At 41.9% G+C, this 25,482-nt stretch overlaps 1 protein-coding gene across 1 annotated transcript; it reads left to right on the forward strand.

Moving 5' to 3' along the window:
* Positions 1 to 22,823, forward strand: ZNF354B (zinc finger protein 354B). Its single transcript, XM_053907556.1, has 5 exons — positions 1 to 188; positions 1,171 to 1,256; positions 5,618 to 5,744; positions 6,950 to 7,045; positions 21,125 to 22,823. The coding sequence occupies exons 1-5, from the start codon at positions 143 to 145 to the stop codon at positions 22,705 to 22,707; spliced, it is 1,938 nt and encodes a 645-aa protein (XP_053763531.1). The 5' UTR covers positions 1 to 142; the 3' UTR covers positions 22,708 to 22,823.
* Positions 22,824 to 25,482: the final 2,659 nt, after the last annotated feature.

Below are 25,482 nucleotides of genomic sequence, written 5' to 3' on the forward strand. Positions count from 1 at the left end.
CGCCTCTCTGGACACCGGCTTCGGCAGCAAGCGGCTCCGGGCCTCAGATCCGCGCAGGCAGCGCCCAGGCATCGCCAGGGGAAGGATTCCGACCCCGGGTTGCTGTCCGCCGAAGCAGCGCTGGAGCCTCAGCCTGCGGCGCATGGCCGGGGAGGCGCGGTGCCCAGAGCCCCCGAGGTCTTGGCGAGGTGAGCGGCGGAGGGTCGGTGGAATGAGGGAGGGAGGACCGGGGCCTCGGGAGGATGCGGCGCCGGGGCGCGGGGCACAGGCCCGAGAGGCACTAGCGGGGTCTTTGTAGTTGTGGGCTGGCCAGGGGCCGGGCATCCCCGATGTGCCCGCCCGGCACCGGCCGTCCCGCGGTCGTGCCCGTGACCGCGGCAGGTCGGACACTTGTCCCCACCGGCCCAGGCCCCCCTCCGCTCCCTCCCAACCGGTTTCCAGAGTGCTACCTGCCCAGCTACCGGCTGTCAGCAAACGTGAGGAATTGTGTTTCCGCCCCTCACCGGCGCCACTGCCCTCCGGGCGGCGGGCGCAGAGATGCGTTTTCCGCCAGAAGTGAGTTGTCCGCTTCCCCCCACGGCAGATCCTGTACGGGAACCGAAGTTTTCGGTTTCTGTGCCTGTTCTCCAGATAGCAGCCATAGGAAAACTGATGTCATCCCTTTCCGAAGCAGTTTTCTCCAAAAATCTGGAGATTCCTTGACAGGAGGGGAGTTGGGTGGGGAAAGCTTGAGGTGGAGAAAAGTTGTCCCATGCAGGCAGCGAGGTTGGGGCAGGTGTTCTGGAGGCGCGTGGTATAGATCCCGGTGCACCCTCCCTGGCTGTGTGAACTGGGACAAGGTGCTCCCGCTCTACCCTTGATTTCCTGATCTGTAGAATGGGGGTGCTGACAATGGCATCTGTGCTGCTGGACTAAACCGGTGTTGGCAGTCCCTGGCATGCGGTGAGATTCAGTGAGTCGCTGCGGCTGCTGATAGTCCTACACCCTTTTTCTCTGAGCCAGAGCGGCCCGGCACTTCTCTGGTTCTGTCTGCTCACAGCTCCTTATTTCCCTCTCTGAGGGCACATGGGGTCATTCTCAGGTGGTGTGAGGATTTCAGATTTGGTGATTCTGAGGGGGTTTGAAAGCAGAAGGGGCTTCTCCCTCCTGGCTCCCTTTTTCTTCTTTCAGATCTGCCTTCTGGAGACTCCACCCATCCTAAGGGAAGAGCCCAGAAAGAAGATATGGCTATTGGACAGAGGGAAGCAAGGCCTCGGGTGAGTTCATTGCCATCTCAGATCTTAGAGACAGATTGATTGATTGATTGACTTTCCTACTTACCCACCCGGGAACTGAAGTTCCCTACTCAGTATAACCTTCTCCAGGGGTTGGAGCCCAAGCCCTTTTCTCTTTGAAGAGTTGGTCCACCCTGGTGGATGGCAGATTGTGTAGGGAATGCTAACCGCCTACCCGCCATGTCCAGTGTTTCTCTTTTCTTTTCCTAACAGACACTCTTTTATTCATCAATCACAATATACTGTCTGATTACTAACTTGACAGGTAGATGTCACATGGGGACAGAACAAACATGCACACTTGGCAGTTCCTTTCTGGCCTTGCTTCCTTGGCTTGCCCTGGTCTCCCTCCCTACCTTTGACTTTTCTTTATGATACCTTTCCTAGGCTCTTCCAGACCAGTGTCTTTTTCTCTCTCTTAACCTTTTGGATCATGTGCCTTGCTTCTGCACTCTCTTGAAAACTGTTCTTGACCTGCCATTTTCATCTTCATGTTGTGGAACGGGGGAGGGACCCCATCCCAGGAGGCCCGTGCATGAACAAGGAATAGCCGTGTTGGAGGGGACACAGTTGGAGAGGTCTCTTGACTGCGAGGGCAGAAAGATGACTCCTCAGGAAGCAGCGGGGAGGATTTCGTGGGGTATCAGTAGTGGAGAGGCAGGGTATCCAGTGGCTGACAAGTGGGGCTTTTAAGCCAGACTGCCAGATTTGAACCCATCTCCTTGGTTGTTGTCTCTGGGCCTTGGACAAATAGCTCCATCTCTCTGTGCCTATTTCCACACCTGGAAAGTGGGGATCACAACCATGCCTACCTCATAGGGCAGGTGAGAGGATCACGTGAATTCAAGTGCATGGAAAGTGTTTAGATCGGGCCGGGCCCTCGCAGATGGTCACTGTGTGGCAGCTCTGGGAGCTGATGATGTTACTGCAGTAGTAATATCAGTGCTGACAGACGGGAACTGCCATCCAGTGTTTCCAGGACCCGGGAGATACAGGTCCTTCCATGACTCACCTTCACCTGACAGTAGCAGTTAATGTCCCATGGGGGGACTTCCTGAGGGCTTTGCCTTTGTTCTTACTCTCCTGCCTGCGCAGCAATTATCATACCCATTTTATTTTATTTATTTATTTATTTTTTTAACGTTTATTTTTGAGACAGAGAGAGACAGAGCATGAACGGGGGAGGGGCAGAGTGAGAGGGAGACACAGAATCGGAAGCAGGCTCCAGGCTCTGAGCCATCAGCCCAGAGCCTTACGCGGGGCTCGAACTCGCAGACCGCGAGAATGTGACCTGAGCTGAAGTCGGAGGCTTAACCGACTGAGCCACCCAGGTGCCCCATCATCCCCATTTTACATATGAGGAAATGGAGGCTCAAGGAAGCCCGGTGACCTGATTTCAAACCCAAGTGTGTCTGGCCTCTGGGTTCATGCTCATTACTGTCCAGCCATTCCCCTGGTGCCTCTCTCAGAACTCAGGGCAGACCCAGCCCCCATGTCACCAGCGCCCTTCTCCACTGTGACATTGTGTTTCGGACCCATGAAACTCGCTAGTGTCTGATCTTTGGGCCGAGGCCTGCCATTGCATGTTCCAGCTGCTTTTCTGTAAGGCTTTCCTCTTCCATTCCATTGGAGCCATGTTACTCTCTTGGCCAGAATCTTCTCCATCCCTGCATGTGAGTGAATCCTCGTGGCATTCTCCCTAACCTCACCTGCCACCCTTTTGTCACCTGTACGGGCTTGTGTGTAAAAGTCAGTGACAGGGTGTTTAAGAGCAGAGAGAGAATATACCGAGTGCTGGGTTAAAGGCAGACTTGAATTATTGTCCTGCCTCTGCCACTAAGAAAGTATGTGACCTGGGTCTTGACTGCCCTAGACCTTCTGGTTCTCATCCCTAAAATGAGGATTGAACTGGGAAACGGCATACAGGCCTGTCCAGCTACACAGTTTCCTTTCATTGAGCAAATCATTGCACACGGTTTTCTTCTGGTCTGTCAGTTGGATTGTAAATTCTTATGAGGGCTGAGATTATTTCTATATATCTATATTAACTATTTCTAAGTTACCTTTTTATGCATGTATTGCATGCTCATGTTTAAAATTTCAGAGAATAGGCACGCATGGGTGGCTCAGTCGGTTAAGACTCCAACTTCGGCTCAGGTCATGATCTTGCAGTTTGTGAGTTCAATCCCCACGTTGGGCTCTGTGTTGACAGCTCAGAGGCTGGAGCCTGCTTTGGATTTTGTGTCCCCCTCTCTCTCTCTGTCCCTCCCCTGCTTGTACGCTCATTTGCACTCTCTTTCTCTCTCTCAAAAATAAATAAACTTTAAAAAAATAATTAAATTTCAGAAATAAAAAATATATACATAAAGAAGAAAGTGAAATCACTCAACGCAGCATCGAGAGATAGTTGCTGTCACCCCTTTGGTATATGTCCATCAGAATCCTTTTCTATTCACTTTTGTGTTTTGTTTATGTATATATTTATATGTACATAGGTATGCATCTGTTTTACCATTTTAGCTTTTTTATTGTGATAAAATATACATGACATTATCACCTTAGCTTTTTTTGCATGTATAATTCAGTGGCATTAAGTACATTCACATTGTTGTGCGACTATCACCACCATCCATCTCCGTTGTATAGATTATCCCATTTATTTCTTAACCCCTTGAGGTAGACATTGAGAGGCAGTATTGCAGAGTTGTTAAGAATGGAGCCTTGGATGTCCTCCAAATTGCAATTCTACCTCTACCTCTGACCAGCTGTGATACTGTGATTCATAGTATGAAATATATATTTGGTCTTCATTCCTGTTCCTGGCACATAGGAGATTATAAGCGTTTGGAAGCTAAATGATGAATAATAATAGTTGGTTTTTATTCTTGAAATAACTTCAGAGCAACAAAGGTGAAATTGCTGTGTTTTGTTACTCATAACAAGCCATTTCAACCAAGCCAAAGTTGATATGAATGAGGTGACTTTTGAAAAGCCCCTAAGGATCCAGTCCAATCAGGGGAACCAACCTTGATTAGAGGGTTCGATCTTTCAGGCTCTCTACCCCAGCCTGGGGCCATTCATGCCTATGTAATGGCCAGTGATTTGATCCATTGTGCCTATGTAATGAAGCAGCCATAAGAACCCAGAAGGACAGGGTTCGAAGAGCTTCTGGGTTGGTGAACAGTTGTCGGTGGGGAGAGTGGTGCATCCAGGGAGGGCGTGGAAGCTCCACACCCTTCCCACATACCTTTCACCTCTTTCCCGGGTCTGTTCTCAATAATATCCTTTTGGAATAAACCAATAATCTATTAAGTAAATGTTTTCCTGCATTGTGGCACTTTCCCTGCATTTACCACTTGAGCGAGTTAATTAAACCTGAGGAGGGGGGTGGTGGAAACCTGTGCAATTTATAGCCATTTGGTAAGAAGCACAGGTTACCATCTGGACTTGGGATTGGCATCTGAAGTTGAGGCAGTTTTGTGGGACTGAGCCTTAACCTGTGGAATCGGGCTCTCTCTCCAGGTAGATGGCATGAGAATGGAATTAAATCGTAAGACACCTAGCTGGTGTCACACAATTGCTTGGTGTGTGGAAAACACACATGTCTGGTGTCAAAAGTAAAGCAGTATTGTAGTATTGAGAGTCGATACACAGGGGGAGTGAGTCTTCCTCTATACCAGCTGTTTGGTTTGGACAAATTTCTTTTTTTTCTTGTGTAAGATGGGGGCAATATAGTACCTATTTTATAGGGTTGTTGTAAAGATAAGTATTTACACTAAAAGTTAATACAAATCTCTTAAGAAGAGCTTGGTCCAAAGAAAGCTTTCAATAAATAATACTGTCCATTATTATTTGTCCATTATTATTGTCCTCTGGCTTCAAGATAGCATCTCAAGTTAGTTAACCTAACTTAAGCCTGCAGTGATTTTATCAGTAACATCATGATAAACACCTTGGAGGTGCATTTTTGCACACTGTTCCTTGTGATGCAAATATAGTAATTGGTAAGTTAAAAGATCCACACATTTTAAGTCTTTAAATATCTATTATCAAATTGTCATCAGAAATGTTATTCTAAGTAACATTCCCACTAATGTCCTTAATTCCTCCCCACATCTCCTTACAGTGTTTAACACAGGGACTGGTTAACAATTCATGCTTTCATGAACACTTCAGTATATATTGGTCACTGGCCGATTGTTCATTAAACAAATGACCTGAAACCTTCAGAAACCAGAATAACATCAGAAGCATTCATGGGAGCCCATCTACCCCCCACTGCCACCTTCTTCACTCTGTGTGATGGGAGGTCCTGGGTGAGCTGGGATGGCTTGTCATTACAGGTGTCACTGACGTTCGAGGATGTGGCTGTGCTCTTTACGCGGGATGAGTGGAGAAAGCTGGGTCCTTCTCAGAGAAACTTGTACCAGGACGTGATGCTGGAGAACTATAGTAACCTGGTCTCATTGGGTAAGGAAATTTTCTCTGTAGATAAAAAAAATTCAGAAATTAGGATAAGTCAACACCTGCTTCCCAGGATAAAAGCCATGGGTCATCAGGAACTTTTAGCTGAATTTTGCCTTAAGACTGTACAAATTGTTAATAACTATTTAAAACTTTTTTCCCCTTATAGGCATGGATTTCTCCCATGACAGGACAACTGACATACTTTTATGTTAGAAGTTCCCTCTTGGTTAGGCAACATTTTCCCGCTATAGGAGTTTCTGTGATTTGTTTGCTTGGCTCACAGCAGACAGCATCCATCAACTGTCTTCATTAACCTACCACCGGCCTTTCCCAATTCGCTTTTACATCCCAATGAGCATTGTATGATCCATCTTTGAAAGGGAGTCAGATAGTGTTTTCTCGTTTAAAAAAACTAAAAAGAATCTTTTTTAATGTTTATTTGTTCTTGAGAGAGAGAGAGAGAGAGAGAGAGAGAGAGAGAAAGTGAGCAGGGGAGGGGCAGAGAAAAGGGGGACACAGCATCTGAAACTGGCTCCAGGCTCTGAGCTGTCAGCACAGAGCCCTGTGTGGGGCTTGAACTCCAGAACCATGAGATAATGACCTGACGTGAAGTCAGATGCTTAACCTGAGTCACCCAGGCATACCTAAAAACATTTTTTTTAAGTTTATTTATTTATTTCGAGATAGAGATAGAGCGAGTGGAAGAGGGGCAGAGAGAGAGGGACACAGAGAATCCCAAGCAGGCTCCATGCGTCAGTGAAGAGCCTGACGTGGAACTCGAACTCACAATCTGTGAGATCATGACCTGAGCTGAAATCAAGAGTTGGATGCTTAACCAACTGAGTTATCCAGGCACCCCTGTGTTTTCTCATTTTAAACAGGGGACTTGGTACCTGTTCACAAATATGTAGTCTGTACATCTAACATAGTCCCTCTTCTGTAGAAAGCCATTGATACTCCATGAATCAAAGCTGCATATTTATCATATTTATCTAACATACAATTATTACATAGGTATGTCCTAAAGGTCACTTGCCTTTTCCCTCATACATGCCCTCACATCATGGGGACACAGCGGGAGCACCCCCAGAATCTCTTTGTACCATCCTCTGAGTTTTCTACATAGATCTGTGATGCTTCTTTGAGTCAAAACAAAGACTTGGGTTTTTTTGTCTTGTTTTATTTTTCTTTTTTTTGTCTATGAGCAGGACTCCTGTTTTCCAAACCAAAAGTGATCTCCCTATTGCAACAAGGAGAAGATCCCTGGAAGGTAGAGAAAGAAAGTCCTGGAGGCCCCTCTCTAGGTGAGTGGCTGGGACGGAGGAGCCCGGGAACTGCTTTGGGCAGCAGTCTGTTTACTAAGTGACGGTGGGGCTTGGAGATGTTGGTTGGGGAAGTTTCTCTGTCCTCAAGAAGTGGTGGGGAGGGGACACTAAGGCCCCAGACAGGAGCCTCCTCTTATTCTGCGGGAATCACTTCCCAAGTGAATCTCTCGGGATCTCCTCTTATTCTTTCCTGTTTTCAGAGGAGGGCGGCACATCAGGTATTCAGTCAGCAAACAGTGTATTTGAAGAGTGGCAAAGAATTCATTCTGATGGAGGCTCAGGGGATGCATGTGAGACCAGGAGCTGAGAAAGGAAAGGGTGTCAGAAAGCTAGCAGGGGCCATGTTACAATGTGCTTTAACAAGATTCTTGGAGATGGACTGTCCCATGGAAAGAAAGGATTTTAAGCAGGAGAATGATATGGTCTTGGTGTTTTAGAAAAATTGGCCTAAATCTGAAACAATGTAGAGGTCTTCCAATAAAGGCATGGCTTAAGAAGCTGTGGCAAGTCCCTTGCCCTGGCATGGAGCGCCATGTCAGACAGAAGAGCACGCTGGTGTGGCCAGAGCTCCAGGACAGGTCACAGAGCATGATGGTGATGTGCCCCCATTTGTGTTTAAGGAAAATTACGTGGCTGTTTGTATGTATAATATGTGTGGAAGTGCAGAGAGAAAGGTTAGGGGACACACCTTAGCTGGTAACAGTAGTCCCACTTGGAATGGAATCGAGAATGGGGGTGGGGGTGGGGATCAAGAATGGGCAGGATGAAAGAGGGCTTTACTTATGTGGAATCTTAATACTTCACAGAGAATACATTCATGGAGTCCTTATGTAATTTGAATTTAATAAGAATGGTCACCTTGGAAGCATTGGTGGGGAATAGATTTAAAATGAGGGAAAACGTGATGTGGAACCTTCTGGAGACACTTAGTCATGCAGGCAAGATGTTTCTAGTGGGCTCCAGGAGGGAAGATGAGGGGTACCTTTGTTAAGGGTGTAGCTGAGTTCGCTGTGGGATGGGTCTCGCTTGAGGCAGGGTGGAATGCTTCAGTAGAGACGCTGGTGGACAGTTGATTGAGGTCTGTGGGGACTCGAAAGGGATGTCAGGGAGCTATGGGTACAAAGGTGGCATCTGAAACCTTGAACTGACCAGGTGAGGGCACAGGGTACAGGACAGAATACTAGGAAACCTCACCATTTACGAGGTGGGTTAGGAAAGAGGAATCTGGCCAAGACTGAGAAGTCATCAGAGGAGAGGAACAGGAGAGGCTGCTGTCATGGAAGTTTGCGACAGATAGCTGATGAATGTTGGGGGGGTGGGGGGTGCTTGGCCTCTGGAGCATCTGGGTTCAAACCCTCACCCATGGCTTTCCTGTCGGTAATAAATGGTGAGTGAGCTCCACCCTAGGCACTGGCAACGTTACATTGACAGAAAGACACAGGTCCCGCTGGCTGCAGGTCCGGGTCAAGTGGGGGCACAAGTGTTCAGGAACTGAGTGCACACAGGGTGTGGAATGACAGCTGGTCAGGCCCCCACTGGAAAGATGCAAAGTGCTGTGAGAGCTTGTGGCCAGAGGGGACAGGCCCAGCAGGAGGGGGGACGGGTGCAGCAAGAGGGAGACAGCTCAGTGGGAGGGGTGGGGTGGGGGGTAGAGCAGGAGGGCAAAGGTGCAGGCGGAGCGTGCCCAGTGGGCAAAGACTTCCTGAGGAGATGGGATCTGAGGATGCAGAGAAATAGTCCAGGCACAGAAAAGGGCATGTGTGTTTATGTAGAGAAAGGAAGCCAGCAGGTGCTGACAGGAGCTGGGAGAGAGCAGCAGGGACCAGAACCCACTGAGCCAGGGAAGCCCGGACACAGGATTTGGACTGTGTCCAAGAGCCACACACAGTGCGTGAGGAGTCGGAAGTAACTGGCCACGGACCCAGGTTTACCCTCTGCAGAGATCAGCCTGCAGTGGACAGGGAGCCTGTTGGCGTAGAATTGGGGACTGGTCCCGGCTGTCCTCAGGTCCACACGAGTCAGTGACGGCCCCCCATGCTATGGGCCCCACAGAGGACCCGCAGGATAGGTGGATTCCTTCTCCAAGTCCCCAGGTCAGGGGAGCCTTCTTCCTGCCATAGGTTGAGGTTTTTGATGTGGGAACCACCCTTGTCTGTATTTCTATCTTTTTAACTTTGATTTGGAAGAAGGACACAAATTCTGTGGAAGCTGGTAGAGGCCACCACGAAGTGATCAGAGAATGCAGGCCACCAGGTGGGGTTGAGGAGGGTCCTCAGTCCCACTGTTGGGTGTGAGCCGGGTCTGGCATGGAAGGTCAGAGGAAGAGCAGGGCTCCCTTTGCCCTGACCTCAGGAGCCTCTGATCCATTAATGAATCTGAGTGAAGTGAGTATTCGTTCAGTTAAGGGGAATAGATAGTGTGACTGGAGTCCAAAGCTGTCCTGAGAGGCTCTGGGGCCACCGGGTGGTGGGGTAGGAGTCCAGTCAGCCTCCTCCTCCATTTTGGGGAGACGTCCCTGAGGGTAGACCGTGGGTGGACGTCGGATGGACATAAGGACATCACAGCTGACCAGTATGTGGGTGTCTCTAGATGGGATGAACCCCCTCTCTTCCCTCAGGTGGAAGTCACATGGGCCACCCTGGGAGTCCGGGCATGTGGCTGTGTCTGTCCTGTACCCGTGGGGGGTTGGGGGGCTCCATCTGTCTGGACTGAGGTGACCTCAGAGCAGCTTCCCCTCCCGAGGGCAGCTCACTCCCCTGTGAGCACGGGTGAGGGAGCCAGTGTTCATGGGAGTGCCTCAGCTTATTCACTCTAGACCCAAACCAAAACCTTCCCCTTGGGCAGCCAGTGATGGAAAAGCCCGTGCTCCCGGGCTAGGACTCCTAGAACCTCTAACTACCTCCAAATATCCTCTTTTAAAAAAAATTACTTTTATTTCAATACTATTCACAAATAGGAAAAACAAAACAAAAAAACAAAAACGAACTGTCATCCCAGGTATGTAGGCTTTAACTTGAGAGATGGAAGGAGATGGCACGCAGGGTGTGTGTCTCTTCTGAGTCTATGAGCCTAAACTGTAATCACTGAGGTTGTGCTCTTCTGGAAGAGTTGTAATAAGGTGATACACATCATGAGTTTGCTTTACACCCAAACGTGGAACTATTCTTGAAATCTAAAATTCAAAAAATGCAAGGAGGGGTACCTGGGTGGTTCAGTGGTTGAGTGACTGGCTCCTGGTTTCAGCTCAGGTCCTGATCTCGTGGTTGTGAGATCGAGCCCTGCGTGGGGCTCCTTGCTGAGTATGGAGCCTGCTTGGGATTCTCTCTCTCTCTCTCTCTCTCTCTCTCTCTCTCTCTCTCTCTCTCTCTCTCCCTCCCCTCTCCCTCTCTCCTCTCCCTCTCTCTGCCCCTCCCCTGCTCGCTTTTTCTCAAAATAAATAAATATTTTTAAAAATTCAAGAATGACCTAGGTAAACAATTACCTCCAATGAAAATATGTTCTTCTTTCCCCATCATTTTCTCTTTGTTATTTGAACGCAAGAAGCCTTGTAGGGTGGACTGAACCTCGGCTACGTGGTCAGCCAGGGGGCCACCTGGGAGTTGCCTTCCACCCACCAAGCTGTGCTAGGACTGCCCCTGCACAGGGGGCAGGGGTCTTCTAATTTGCACGAAAGTGCTGCCCTTAGCAGCCTAGTGACCCAGCAGGTGGTGGTTTAAAGAGTGAATCTCTTAAGAGGTAAAAGCAGAGCCCAGGTGCTCCGGAGCCGTGTCCAGTATGTTCAGGTCAGTCTTGTCCTTGTCCCTTTCACTCCCCAACAAGACCCCTGCATGGCCCTGCACCTCCCTACTGCCACCAGCATCTGTTCTTGTAGCTGCCAGAATGCTCTATTAAAAGGTAAATCAGGGGGCACCTGGGTGGCTCAGTCGGTTGAGCGGCCGACTTCGGCTCAGGTCATGATCTCGCAGTCCCTGAGTTCGAGCCCCGCGTCGGGCTCTGTGCTGACAGCTCAGAGCCTGGAGCCTGTTTCAGATTCTGTGTCTCCCTCTCTCTGACCCTCCCCCGTTCATGCTCTGTCTCTCTCTGTCTCAAAAATAAATAAACGTTAAAAAAAAAAAATTAAAAAAAAAGAGGTAAATCAGGTCATCTCACTCCCCTGCGCAAAACTCCAGGCTTCCTTCTTGATGCTTACCTTTCAAAGAGACGGCTCCCAGCCTCTTAAGAGCATCTTTGGGTTATAATGTTCACAGAGGCTTTACAAGATTTATATACATATCCTATCAAAAGCATAGAGAAAGATTTACAAATACAAATTTTCTCAAAGAAATGCTTTAAGAAAAAGGTAAGGACACATGGTTCCCTTTTGAGGTGCTGCCACACTATTTTCCAGAGTGGTCGTACTCCTTGACATTGCCACCAGCTGTGTATGTAGTTAGCTTCCAACTTATCCACAGTGTTGACAAAACTTTCTGTCATCCCCTAATGATTTTTTTATTATGGTACAAATGTAAAATTTACCACGTTAACCATTTTTAAATGTACAGTTTTGTGGCATTAAGTTCATTCACGGTGCTGTGCAACCATCCCCACCATCTAGCTGCAGAAGTTCTTCATAATCCCTTCCTGAATTGTCCCCACTAAACTAATTCCCCATCCACCTCTCTCCTCATCCCCTGCTAATCACTGTTCTATTCTCTGTCTCTCCGTGTTTGACTATTCTAGGAACCTTACAGAATTAGTATCCTGTAACACTTGTCATTTTGTGTCTGGCTTATGTCACTCCACATAATATCTTCAAGGTTAATCCATGTTATAGCATCTGTCAGAACTTCTTTTCTTCTTAAGGCTGAATAATATTCTGTTAATATGGATATACCACATTTTGTTTATCCATTCATCTGTCACTAGAAATTTGAGTGTTTTCCACGTTTGGCTATTGTGAATAACACTACTGTGAACATGGATGTATAGATACCTCTTTCAGTCCTTGCTTTCAGTAATTTTGGGTACATAAGGAGTGGAATTGCTGGATCACACAATAATTCTCCACTTAACTTTCTGAGGCACTGCTGTATTGTTTTCCACCATGGCCCCTTTCATTTTTATTCCCACCAGCAATGTATACGTGTTCCAGTTTCTCCATATCCTTGCCAACATTTATTTTCTGGTTTGTTGTTTTTTAATAATAGCCATACTAATGGGTTTAAAGTGGTATCTGGTGGTTTTGATTTGCATTTCCTTACTGATTAGTGATGTTGAGTGTCTTTTCATGTACTTATTGGTCATTGGTATATCTCCCATAGAGAAATGTCTGTTCAAGTCCTTTGCCCATTTTGTTTTTATTTTCTTTCTTTTTTGTAATTCCAGTATAGTTCACATCCTTTGTTGTATTAGTTTGAGGTGTACAATGTAGTGATTCAACAATTCTGTACATTACTCAGTGCTCATCAAAAGTAAGTATAGTCTTTAATCTTCATCACCTATTTCACCCATCCCCCTCACACCTCCCCTCTGGTAACCATGTTTTCTCTACAGTTAAGTCTGTTTTTTGGTTTGCCTCTTTTTTTCTTTGTTCATTTGTTTTGTTTCTTAAATTCCATACATGAGTGAAATTATATGGTATTTGTCTTTCTCTGACTTCTTTCACTTAGTATTATACTTTCTAGCTCCATCTATGTTGTTGCAAATGGCAAAATATCATGCTTTTTTATAGCTGAATAATATCCATTGTATGTATATATATGCCACTTACTCTTTATCTGTTCATCAGTTGGTGGACACTTGCTTTGCCCATTTTTGAGTTGTTTTTTTGTTTGTTTGTTTGTTTTTTACTGTTGAGTTGTAGGAGTTCTTTGTATATTCTGGATATTAATCCTTTATCAGATATCAGATTAGCAAATATTTTCTCCCCGTTCTGTATGTTACCTTTTTATTCTGCTGATAGTGTCCTTTGATGCACAAAAGCTTTAATTTTGATGAAGTCCAATTATTTGTGCCCTATCTCAGAAATCATTGCCAAATCTAATATCATGAAGTTTTTGCCCTGTTTTCTTTTAAGAATTGTATAGTTTTAGGTCTTCAAGTGATAGATCCATTTTTGAGTTACTTTTTTGTGTGGAGTTGTTAAGGGCCTAACTTCATTTTTTTGCATGAGGATATCCAGTTTTCCCAGCACCATTTGTTGAAAAGACTGTCTCTTCCTCATTGAATGGTCTTGGCATCCTTGTCAAAATCATTTATCCTATATGTGAGGGCTTATTTCTGGATTTTGTATTCTATTCTATTGGTCTATATGTCTGTCTATGCCAGTACCACACTATTTAAATTACTAATAAGTTTGTAATAAGTTCTGAAATCACTATACTTTTGTAATAAGTTGTGATACTCCCAACTTTGTTCTTCTTTTTCAAGATGATTTTGGCTTTTCAGGGTCCCTTGAGATTCCATATGAAGTTTAGGATGGGTTTTTCTATTTCTGCAGAAAAAAAAATATAGCATTGGAATTTTGATAGGGATAACACTGAATCTGTAGATCACTTCAAGTAGAATTGCTATCTTAATAGTAAGTCTTATAATCCATGAACACCTGGTGTCTTTTCATGTCTTCTTTACTTTCTTTCTGCATTGTTTGTAGTTTTCATTCTGTCACCTCCTTCTTTGAGTTAATTCCTCAGCATTTTATTCTTTTTGATGATATTGTAAATGAAATCATTTTGTCTATTTTCCTTTCGCATTGTTCATTGTTAGTGTATAAAAACACAGGTGAGTTTTGTGTTACTACTGCTGCCTTGCTGAATTTGTTTGTTAATTCTAACAGTTTTTGTGTGGAATCTTCAGGATTTTCTACGTATAAGATCATTCCATCCATGAGTGAGATAATTTTATTTCTTCCTTTCCAATTTGGTATCTTTTAATTATTTTTCTTCACTGATTGCTCTGGCTAGAAATTCTAACACTATGTTGAAAAGAAGTGGTAGCAGTGGACATCCTTGCTTCGTTCCTGATCTTAGAGAAAAAGATGAGTTTTTCATATGTGGCCTTTATTACCTTGGGGTAGTTTCCTTCCATTCCCAGTTTGTTGAGTGTATTTTATCACAAAAACGTATTGAATTTTGTTAAATGCTTTTTCTGCATCACTTGAGATGATTGTGTGGTTTTACCCCTTCATTCTGCTAATGTGATACATTACATTGATTGGTTTTCATGTGTTAACCATGCTTGCATTACAAGGATAACTCTCCTTTGGTCCTGGTGTATAATCCTTTTATTATTATCCTGAATTATGTTTGCTAGTATTTTATTGAAGATTTAAAAGTCAGTATTCATAAGGAATATTGGTCTTCAGCTTTCTTGTAGTGTTTTTGTTTGACTTTATTATCAGGGCAATGCTGGCTTCATAGAAAAAGTTACAAAGTGGTTCCCTCCTCTTCAGTTTGTTGGAAGAGTTTGAAAAAGATTGGTGTTAGTTCTTTAATATTTGGTAGAATTCACCAGTGGAAACCATCTGGAGCAGGGCTTTCCTTTGTTGGAAGGTTTTTGAATACTGATTCAATCATCTTACTAGTTATCTGTCTATTCAATTTTCCTCTGAATAGTATAAATTTTCCTCCTAGCACTGCATTCCATAAGTTTTGATAAGTTGTGATTTCATTTTCATTTGTCTGTATTTTTCACTTCCTGTGTGATTTCTTCTTTAACTCATTTCTTTAAGATCGTGTTGTTTAATTTACACATATTTGTGAATTTTCCAGGTTTACTTCTGTTATTGATTTCTAACTTCATCCCATTGTGGTTGAATACCTGTGTGATACCTGTATCTTTAAATCTGTTGAAACTTGTTTTTGGTGTAACATATGGTCTGCTCTGGAGTATGTCTCGTGCATTTGTGAAGAATGCGTATTCTGTTTTTGATGGATAGCACATTTTGTATGTATCCATTAGATCTAGTTGGTTTATTGTATTGTTCCAGTCCTTTATTTGCTTTCTTCTTTTCATCTGGTTTTTCTGTTCCTTATTGAATATGGGGTATTGAAATCTCCAACTACTATTGTATAACGATTTCTCCCTTCAGTTTTGTTAATTTTTCCTTCATGTTTTTTGAGGTGTGTTACTAGGTATGTAAATGCTTACATTGTAATATCTTATTGCTGAATTGAAACTTTTATGAATATACTTTATCCTTCTCTGTCTCTTGTAAGTTTTTTTCTAAACTTTATTTTGTCTGATACTATCATAGCTACTCCCGCTCTCTTTTGGTACTTCCATGTATATGAAGTATCTTTCCATCTTCTCACTTTGAACCTATTTATTTCTTTGGATCTAAAGCAAATCTCTTATTCAAACAAAAAACAAACTCTGAGATACAGAGAACAAACTGTTGCTTGAGGTGGGTGGGAAGAGGGGTGAAATAGATAAAGAGGATCAAGAGTACAATTATCTTATGAGCACTGAGTAATGTGTAGAATTGTTGACTCATTATATTGTACAACTGAAGCTATATGTTAATTCTACTTCAATAAAAAGAAAAAGAAAGAAATGAGCCTTTTAGACAGCATATAGTTAGGTTATGGGGTTTTTTTTTTCCCCCATTCTGCCAATATCTGTATTTTGAAGTAATTACTGATATGGAGAGACTTACTTCTGCCATTTTGCAGTTTGTTTTCTATATGCCTTATATTATTTTGTCCCTGGTTTCCTGCATTATTGTCTCCTTTTGTGTTTAGTTAATTTTTTGTAGTGAAACATTTTAATTCTCCAATTTTTAAATATCAATTGTATTTTTTATTACATTGCGATTATGTTTAACATCCTAAACTTATAACACTCTGATTTGAATTTATACCACCTTAAGTACAATAATGTACAAAATCTCTGCTTCTGTACACCTGTATCCTCATCCCCTTTTCAGTTATTGTTATCACAGATTGCATCATTATGCATTGTGTGCCTTAAAAACACAGTCTTGTGTTTAAATACATATAATTTTTAAATACATTTGTCTTTTAAATCATGTAGAAGATAAAAAGCAGAGTTATAAGCCAACATTACAGTAATACTGGTTATTATATTGACCATGCATTTACCTTTACCAAAGATCTTCATTTTGTATCACTTTGCTTTGCATCCTTTCATTTCAACTTGAAAGACTCCCTTCAATAATTCTTGCAAGGCAGGTCTCAGCATTTGTTTACCTGGGAATATCTTAATTTCTTCATCATCTTTGAAGGGCAGTTTACCAGATGGAGAATTCTCTGTTGAAAGTTTTTTCCCTTTCTTTCAGCACTTCGACTAGATCAGCTCACTACTTTCTGGCCTTTAAAGTGTCTGATGAGAAATTTGATAATCTTATCAAAGATCCCTTGTATGTTATGCGTCTTGCTTCTCTTTTGCTGCTTTCAATATTCTCTTTTTGGCTTTGGGTTTTTGACAGTTTGGTGATAATGTGTCTCAGTGTTGGTCTCTTTGAGTTTATCCTTTTTGGAGTTCATTAAGCTTCACAGATTTGTAGATTCATATCTCACATCAAATTTGGAAAATTTTCAGCCACTGTCTTCAAATGATCTCTCTGCCCCTTTCCTTCTCTTTCCAGGACTTCCGCAAGGCTATTTTGGTCCACCTGAGGGTGTCCCACAGGTCTCTTAGGCTCTGTTCACTTCCTTCAATATTTGTTGTTGTTATTCTTCCTCAGACTCAGTAATTTTTAATGACCTATCCTCAAGCTTGTGGATTCTGCCTGCTCTAATCTGATTTTGAATCTCTCTAGTGAAATTTTCAGTTATTGTACTCTTTGACGCTAGTATTTCTTTTTGGTTTCTTTCTGTGTTTTCTATCTTTTTATTGATATTTTCATTTTTTAAATCATCTTAATGACTTTACCCATATCTTTCCTTAGCTCTTGAAAACTATTTAAAGTTTAAAAGTTTTTGTGTAACATGCCCATCATCATCTCTTCCTCATAGATGTTTTTTGTCTATTTATTTTGTTCCTTTGAGTGAGTCATATCTTATTTTTTTAATGCCTTGTGAGTTTTGTTTGTGTTGAAAATCGGACATTTGAATTTTATAATGTTGTAACTCTAGGAATTAGATTCTCCCCCTTCCCAGAGTGATTTCCTTCTCATACATTTCCTCCTTTTCACAAGGATAGGACTAGCTTAGCTATTTGATAAAGCCTCTTCCAGGCCTGAATCTCCTGACTATGATTTACTGTAGTGTCTGAATACTTTTATGTCACAGTAGCATGGAACATTAGAGAACAGCCTAGATTTTTAGCTGATAGAGAATCAGCTTAAATATCACCAAATTTATTTTTAGGAAAAATTGGTTTTATTTCCAGCTTTATTACCATTAGGTATTTGAGCTTGTGTAAATCGCTTAATCTTTGAGTCTAGTTTTCTTAGGAAATGAAAATATTATGCTAAATGATTTCAAAGTTTGCAGCTAGTCCTAGAGTTGTGTATTTGTACAAAATTGAAATATTCTATCGTGCTATTGCTGGGGAATACAACCAACACTTTTGAAGCTACTAATTTTATGTTGAGCTTTAAAGTCCATAATTGTTGTCTTGGAAAATAATATTTGACCTACCGTATGTCCACATAAATTCAAGAAAATCACTTTATAACAGGGAAAAATGGTAGCTGTGTGTGTGTATGTGTGTGTGTATCTTCATATATACAGCTGATTTTTTGTTGTTTTTGTCAGGTGTCTCTGTGCCATGGACCAGCCTGAGATATAAACTAAAGGTTTTCTCATGTCTTTTCTGAGCCTTTGTCTTTCCCTTGGCATGTATGATGACTTTCTAAATTCCCCGTGTATGCAGTTACTTTTGAATTTCCTTATACTTAAATATGTGGTTCCCCAAAGTAGGAAAAAGGTAACATGCAAGTGGGAGAGGGTAGGGGGAAGACAGACATGGGCCCTGAAATTCCCTGGCAGCTGCTTCAGCTAGTGGGGCAACAATGGCAGCTTGCCTTTCTGTCTGTACCTCCATGATCCCAAGCAATAATCCTCAGACAGAACCCAGATCTACAATAATTGGAGAACAAGGTTCTTTTTGTCATCCTGGCTCCTGCAAGCCATCTAAAGAATGCCAGTACAGCTGCCTCTGCCTGCCATGGGGCTGGAGGCTGGGGCATGGTAGCTGCTACTGACTGAAATTAAACTGCAATTTCCTGATCAAGCCTTCCCTTAGAAGCTGCCAGCCTTCAAATAGATTCCACAGTTTCAAAATCCTTCCATCAGTCAGATTCTGCCAGTTCATTCGTTGTCTAGGTAGGGAGGCAGAATCCTAGAGCTTCCTACTCTGTAATCTTCCTTGATGTCCACTTTTCCCTCTTTTTTTTAAAGATTTTATTTTTAAGTAACCTCTACACCCAACCTGGGGCTCAAACCCACAACCCGAAGATCAAGAGTCACATGTGCCACCAACTGAGCCAGCCAAGCACCTGCACTTTTCCCTTTTTTAACTCACATTTTACAAGTTTTAGTATTTTCTTTCTTCTTTCTCAAGTAATGTTGAAGATGAGGACTTGGATAGAAATCTCATAGTTATGAAGTTATTTCTTATCATTTGGGGAAGCAATTTTGATAATTTGCTTACACTGAGCTACCATTGTCTTCAGTTATCCAGAAAGCTTTGGTATTTACTATTTATTTTTTTAAGTTTATTTATTTATTTTGAGAGAGAGAGAAAGAAGTGAGTTGGGGGGGGGGGCAGAGAGAGAGGGAGAGAGAATCCCATGCAAGCTCCGTGCTGTCAGTGGAGAGCCCAACACAGGGCTCAATCTCACGAACCATGACATCATGACCCGAGTCGAAACCAAGAGTTGGATGTTTAACCAACTGAGCTACCCAGGCACCTCAGTATTTACTATTTAAAGATAAGTTTTATAATTCTATAAGTATTCTAATTTTCTACTTAGGAAGTATGTTTTTTAAGTAAAAGTATTTTTTTAAGATCTTGTCTTTTGTATATTGATATTTTTAAATTCAGGTGTGGAACACTGACTTTTAAAATTGCAGGTCTCAGGGTGCCTGGGTGGCTCAGTCGGGTAAGTATCTGACTCTTGGTTTTGGCCCAGGTCATGAGCTCATTTATGGTTCCTGAGTTTGAGCCCCATATTGGGCTCCATGCTGACAGTAAATAAAGTTGCAGGTCTCTTATTAGATATGATCTTTAAGAGGAAAAAGATTAATCTATTCACTCCTATTGCAATAAATAACAGAAAGTGGAAGAAGAGTTAATTTTTAGTTTTATTATGGAAAGTGTAAACATGGGAAGGTAAGAGTGGTAGAAAGGGTAGGTGCTAAAGCACAGGGCAGCCCCACAACAAAGAATTATCTATCCCCAAATGTCATCTGAGGTTGAGAAATCCTGATCTCTACACAGGATTTAAAATATTTTTATGTATTTTCTTTAAAATATCTTTATATTTTTATAACAATAAGTTGGTCCATCCAAGAATAGAAGAGGTCATTCCATTCGTTCAGATGTACTTTAATGTCATTCAAGACTGTTTTCAAATTTTCTTCATAGAAGTTTTTTTACATTTCCTGTAAATTCATTCCTCTAATCCTTTGTTAGGGTCAGTGAAGGTTATTGTCTGTAGCATGTTAATTTTCTATCCTGCTACATCACTGACCAAGTTTTTATTGTTGGTTTTCTGGAGTTAAGTAGATAGAGTATAATATCACCGGCAAATAGGGCTAGTTTATTTCCTCTTTACTCATCCTTGTGCATCTGATTTTTCTTATGTAACTGTATTAATACAATACAATACAACACAATACAATACAATACAATTAAGTGAATACAATAAAGTGAAAATAATGGGCATCCTTGTCTTGTTCTTGATCACAGTGGAAATGTGTTTCTTCATTAAATAAGATACTGGTAGGGGCGCCTGGGTGGCTCAGTCAGTTAAGCATCCGACTTCGGCTCAGGTCATGATCTCACTATTCGTGAGTTCGAGCCCTGCTTCAGGCTCTGTGCTGAGAGCTCAGAGCCTGGAGTCTGCTTCATATTCTGTGTCTCCCTCTCTCTCTGTCCCTCTCCCACTTGCACTCTGTGTGTCTCTGTCTCAAAAATAAATAAACATTAAAAAAATATTTTTTAAAAAAGATACTGGTTTTAGGAGTAAAATATATGTATTTTAGCATGTTGAGAAAGTATCCCTAAATTCTTATTTTCTTCAATGTTTTTACTACTGAATTTTTTTGAAGGCTTTCTCATTGTCTCTGAATATGCTCATAATTTTCTCCCTTAGGTATATAAATTAAAATATATACCACAGTAAGTGGTATAATAAAGGGAATGGATTGTGAAAGGGTACTGGAGCCTCCAGTGAACCCAGTGCCCACGGCACTGGAGCCTCCAGTGAACCCAGTGCCTGCGGCACACAGGGTACACAGGGTACACAGAGGAGTTAATGCTGGAACTGAGTCTGAAGGCTACAGAAAAGTTTGGAGGGATGACATTCATTCAGCAGTAGAAATAATTGCATTAATGAGAACAATGTCATGGAAATAATGTATAAGTCTGTCATAGGCTTTGGATGCCAGACCACATGTCCTAATCCTCCAATCCTGCCTCTCCATTCATTCTCCTGGTCACTTGTACACTCTCACCTTACTTTTTTTTTTTTTTAATTTTTTATAATGTTCATTTATTTTTGACAGAGATAGAGAGAGACAGAGCATGAGCATGGGAGGGGCAGAGAGAGAGGGAGACACAGAATCTGAAGCAGGCTCCAGGCTCTGAGCTGTCAGCACAGAGCCCGACACGGGGCTTGAACCCATGAACCATGAGATCATGACCTGAGCCGAATTTGGATGCTTAAGCGACTGAGCCATCCAGGCGCCCCAACTCTCAGCTTCCTTAAATGAGCTTCTTTGATTTTTTTAGTCACCCTTGTCCTTTGCCATCATCCGTTATTATTTATTTTTTTCTCTTGCTAGGAAGCCAGAAAGCAAGCCCTTATTTAGGTATCATTAACATTTATTCTTTGTACACATTAAGTTTCAGCCAGTCATGTGAATCATAAGCACTTTTTTTTTCCAGGATATAAGAGCAGTCCTAAAACTACAAAGTCAACTCAAACTCAAGATTCATTATTTCAGGAGCTAATAAGGAAAAGACTCAAAAGGGATGAACCCTGGAATTTCATATCAGAAAAATCCTGTGTATATGAAGACAGATTAAAGAAACAAAAGGACAAAAATGAAAGTTTACAAATAATTTCAATCACCCATACAAAACTCCTCACTGTAGAAAGAAGCCATAAAAATACTGACTTTGGCCAAAATTTCAGCCTGAGATCAGTCTTTGTGAAGCAACAGAGGGTCGCTAGAGAAAAAGCACCCTCAAAATATGAAATACAAAGAAATAGCTTCAAGCAGAATTCAAATTTACTTAACCAACCAAAAATCAAGATAGCAGAGAAACGCTATAAATGTAATATATGTGAAAAAGCCTTCATTCACAATTCATCCCTTCGTAAACATCAGAAAAACCACACTGGAGAGAAATTATTTAAATGTAAAGAATGTTTGAAAGCCTTTAGCCAAAGTTCAGCTCTCATTCAACATCAAAGAACTCATACTGGAGAGAAACCCTTTATCTGTAAAGAATGTGGGAAAGCTTTCAGCCATAGTGCGTCCCTTTGTAAACACCTTAGAATCCATACTGTGGAGAAATCCTATAGATGTAAAGAATGTGGTAAATCCTTCAGCAAGAGATCTGGCCTTTTTATACATCAAAAAATCCACGCTCGAGAAAATCCCCATAAATATAATCCGGGTAGGAAGGCATCCGGCCTTCCTGGATGTCAGAGAATTCACCTCAGAAAGAAGTCCTATTTATGCAATGAATGTGGCAACACCTTCAAGTCTAGTTCATCCCTTCGTTATCATCAGAGGATTCACACGGGAGAGAAACCTTTTAAGTGTAGTGAATGCGGGAGAGCCTTCAGTCAGAGCGCATCTCTTATTCAGCATGAAAGAATTCACACTGGAGAAAAGCCCTATCGATGTAACGAATGTGGAAAAGGTTTTACTTCGATTTCCCGACTGAACAGACACCGAATTATTCATACTGGTGAGAAACTGTACAATTGTAATGAATGTGGTAAAGCCTTAAGTTCCCACTCGACGCTGATCATCCATGAAAGAATTCACACTGGAGAGAAACCGTGTAAATGTAAAGTGTGTGGGAAAGCCTTCAGGCAGAGTTCAGCCCTCATTCAACATCAGAGAATGCACACTGGAGAAAGACCCTATAAATGCAACGAGTGTGGGAAAACATTCAGGTGTAACTCATCCCTTAGTAACCACCAGAGAATTCACACAGGAGAGAAACCATATCGATGTCTGGAATGTGGGATATCTTTTGGCCAAAGTGCAGCTCTTATTCAACATCAGAGGATTCATACAGGAGAAAAACCCTTTGAGTGTAACACATGTGGGAAAACTTTCAGACAGAGCTCATCACTTATTGCCCATCAAAGAATTCATACTGGAGAGAAACCCTATGAATGTAATACATGTGGGAAACTTTTCAGCCAGAGGTCATCCCTTACTAATCATTACAAAATCCACATTGAAGAAGATTCCTTGAAAGTAGATTTGCATGTGTGCAAGCCTTAAACCAAAGCTCATCACAAGATACATATTTGAGACTGATTTAATAAATGTAATGAACATGAGAAAACATAACTATTTTAATTTTGTTTTCATCAGATATTAAATTCTAAGGATAAAAAGCTTTGAGTATGTAATGAGTATATGGAAAACTTTTGTACCTTTCTGTCACTTTTGAAAATATCCCAAGACAAGTAAATCACAGTTGCAAATACTGATTTTAACCACTTGTAAGATAAAAGATGGGGATTTTTCTATCTCTTTATAGAGCATTATACACTATATGTGATAGGTAAACATGAGAAAAATCTGGGGGTAGGAATTCTGGGTTTCTCAAAGACATCCACTGTATGAGCCAGTAGCAAAAGATAATTGGTCTTAAAATATATGCACATGTAGACCAAATAATAGATGAAAAACAAACTGCAAACTACCTCAGTCTCTGGAATTTGCCTTTTGCAAAACTGTTGTCAAACGTTCTGCATGGTTTTCATTAAAAAAGAGAAAGGAAAAAAAAAACAAACCCTGTTCTCTTACTCCTTTATTCTTCTAGTTATTTCCAAACTACATCTAAGAGTCTCCCCAAATTTTTAAAACAATTTCTTTTTAAAAAATTTTTTTAACATTTATTTATTTTGGAGAGACATGGTCTCTATTTATTTTGGAGAGACCTGTCCATGGAGAGACAGGTCATGAGCAGGAGATGGGCAGAGAGAGAGGAAGACAGAATCTGAAGCAGGCTCCAGGCTTTGAGCTGTCAGCACAGAGCCCAACGCGGGGCTCAAACCCACAAATTGTGAGACTGAGCCAACCAGGTGCCCCTAAAACAATTTCTAATTTTGCTCTCAGAATTACTTCTTAGTCACCTTGAAGTCATTTATTATTTAACTGTACTTGCTGTGTTCTGAACAGCATGTTAATTTAAGTAGAAAAATGTAGTTTTTTAACTTCCAGGTTAATAGCTTCAGAGTTAAAGCTATTAATATTTTTTTTTTAGTTGGTTGCAAAAGAAATCCTAAGAAGTAATTTAAAGAACATGTCACTGTGGCAACATCTTGAAAATGAATCAATCTCATGAAATAAAAGCATGTTTTCCCTACTTGATCTTTTCAAATTAAAAAAAAAAAAGAAGACTGCAAAGGCAAATAAAGGAAATAATTCTAAGCCTTAGAAATGGTTTGCTTAATCCCAGGTTTGAGCCAAGCACTATCCCGGGCGCTGGTAATTATACAGAAAAGAGAAACAGTCCCTATCTTCAAGAAGTCATGAATTGAGAGGATGGGGTTGAAGGGAATAGTGAATAAATAATCAAAATATCATAACGTATTGAAGTATTTTTCACAGAGAAATAGAGGTTACAATGATACTGTGTTACAGAACATCTTATAAAGATTTAAACAGGATTCAGAAAGAAGGAAAAGAGCCTAACCAAGGGACCTTGACCATATACAGTGACCTATATGACAGTGATGCCTGAGCCCAGTTTTGAAAGAATAGCAATTCTCCAGAGAGTGAAATAAGTACTCCCTTAAAAAAAAAAATTATTTGAGAGAGCACATGCTTGAGAGCAGGGCAGGGACAGAGAGAGAGGGAGAGAGAGAATCCCAAGCAGGCTCTGTGCTGTCAGTGCAGAGCCTGATATGGGGCTTGATCTCACACACGGTGAGATTATGACCTGAGCCAAAATCAAGAGTCAGGTGCTTAACTTCTAAGCTTCAGTCTGTTCAGTTATCTTCGACCTCCTAAACTCATTCTCCACACATTATCATCAGAGCAATTTCCCTTACATATAATTTTTAATTGGTTCTAAAATTTCAGAATCAAATTCAAATTCCTTTAGAATAGCAATTAAGACCTTTGGTCTTAATTGGCCTCTGCCTTCTTCTCAAGCATCAACCTCTGTCATTCTCATTATTTAATAGATGTTCTACAAATGCGCCATGCTATCACCCACCTGTACATTTGCATATGTGGCTCCCTCTCTTTGAAGTACTGATCTCACTCAGGGCGCCTTTATGTTTGCCGGTGGGAGATGATAAATCTTTAAATGGAAAGGTCAGGAACCAGCATCACTGGTAGAAGTAACATCTGATCCCTGTACTCAAAAATCTGTCAGGAAGTATCTGTGTGTCTGGATATTATTCAGGTTCAGTAATGAATGAAAAAATCTGAAAACTGACAGAACGAAAGGATTTTAACTAAAGAATTCCTGGCCTGGAAGGGCTCTTCCTTTGCTTCAGGAAATGTGATATCTGTCCTTGTAAGGAGCCTCATTTACCAGGCTACTGACCAGGATTCTGTGGGCAAAGTCAGAGCTCCAGGTACACAGAGTCACAGGCCTGTTATCCATGGAGCTGCCCTGTGGGCCAGGACAAGAACTTAGGGCTAGGAAAGGTCCTAAGCCTGGGGTGAGAAATATAGAAAAAAAGAAAATGGATGTTAGATTGTTGTGATCAAAAGGCTGCTCTTGTCCCTCAGTTTCTTTGTCTTCCTTTGTTGCCTTAAAATTTTTAATATTTCATTAGCACAATACCCATCCATGTTGTCACAAATGGCAGCAGTTATCATCCTCTTTATGAATGAGTATAATCCATTGTGTATATATACCACATCTTTCTTATCTATTCATCTATCAATGGTGGACACTTAGGTGGTTTCCATATCTTGGCTATTGTAAATAATGCTGCAATAAACATAGGGGTGCAGGGGCACCCAGGTGGCTCAGTCAGTTAAACTCATTCAGCTCAGGTCATGATCTCGTGGTTTGTGGTCCTGAGCCCC

The sequence above is a fragment of the Panthera pardus genome, unplaced genomic scaffold (genome assembly GCF_024362965.1).
Source record: "Panthera pardus isolate Hobbes unplaced genomic scaffold, ASM2436296v1 HiC_scaffold_2, whole genome shotgun sequence".
NCBI lineage: Eukaryota > Metazoa > Chordata > Mammalia > Carnivora > Felidae > Panthera > Panthera pardus.

Bases quoted from the DNA above. Each gene is read 5' to 3' on its own strand.
- ZNF354B (XM_053907556.1), top strand. From the start codon at position 143: ATGGCCGGGGAGGCGCGGTGCCCAGAGCCCCCGAGGTCTTGGCGAG. The intron at 189-1,170 runs GTGAGCGGCGGA...TTCTTCTTTCAG, and splicing joins GCCCCCGAGGTCTTGGCGAG to ATCTGCCTTCTGGAGACTCC. The intron at 5,745-6,949 runs GTAAGGAAATTT...GTCTATGAGCAG, and splicing joins TAGTAACCTGGTCTCATTGG to GACTCCTGTTTTCCAAACCA.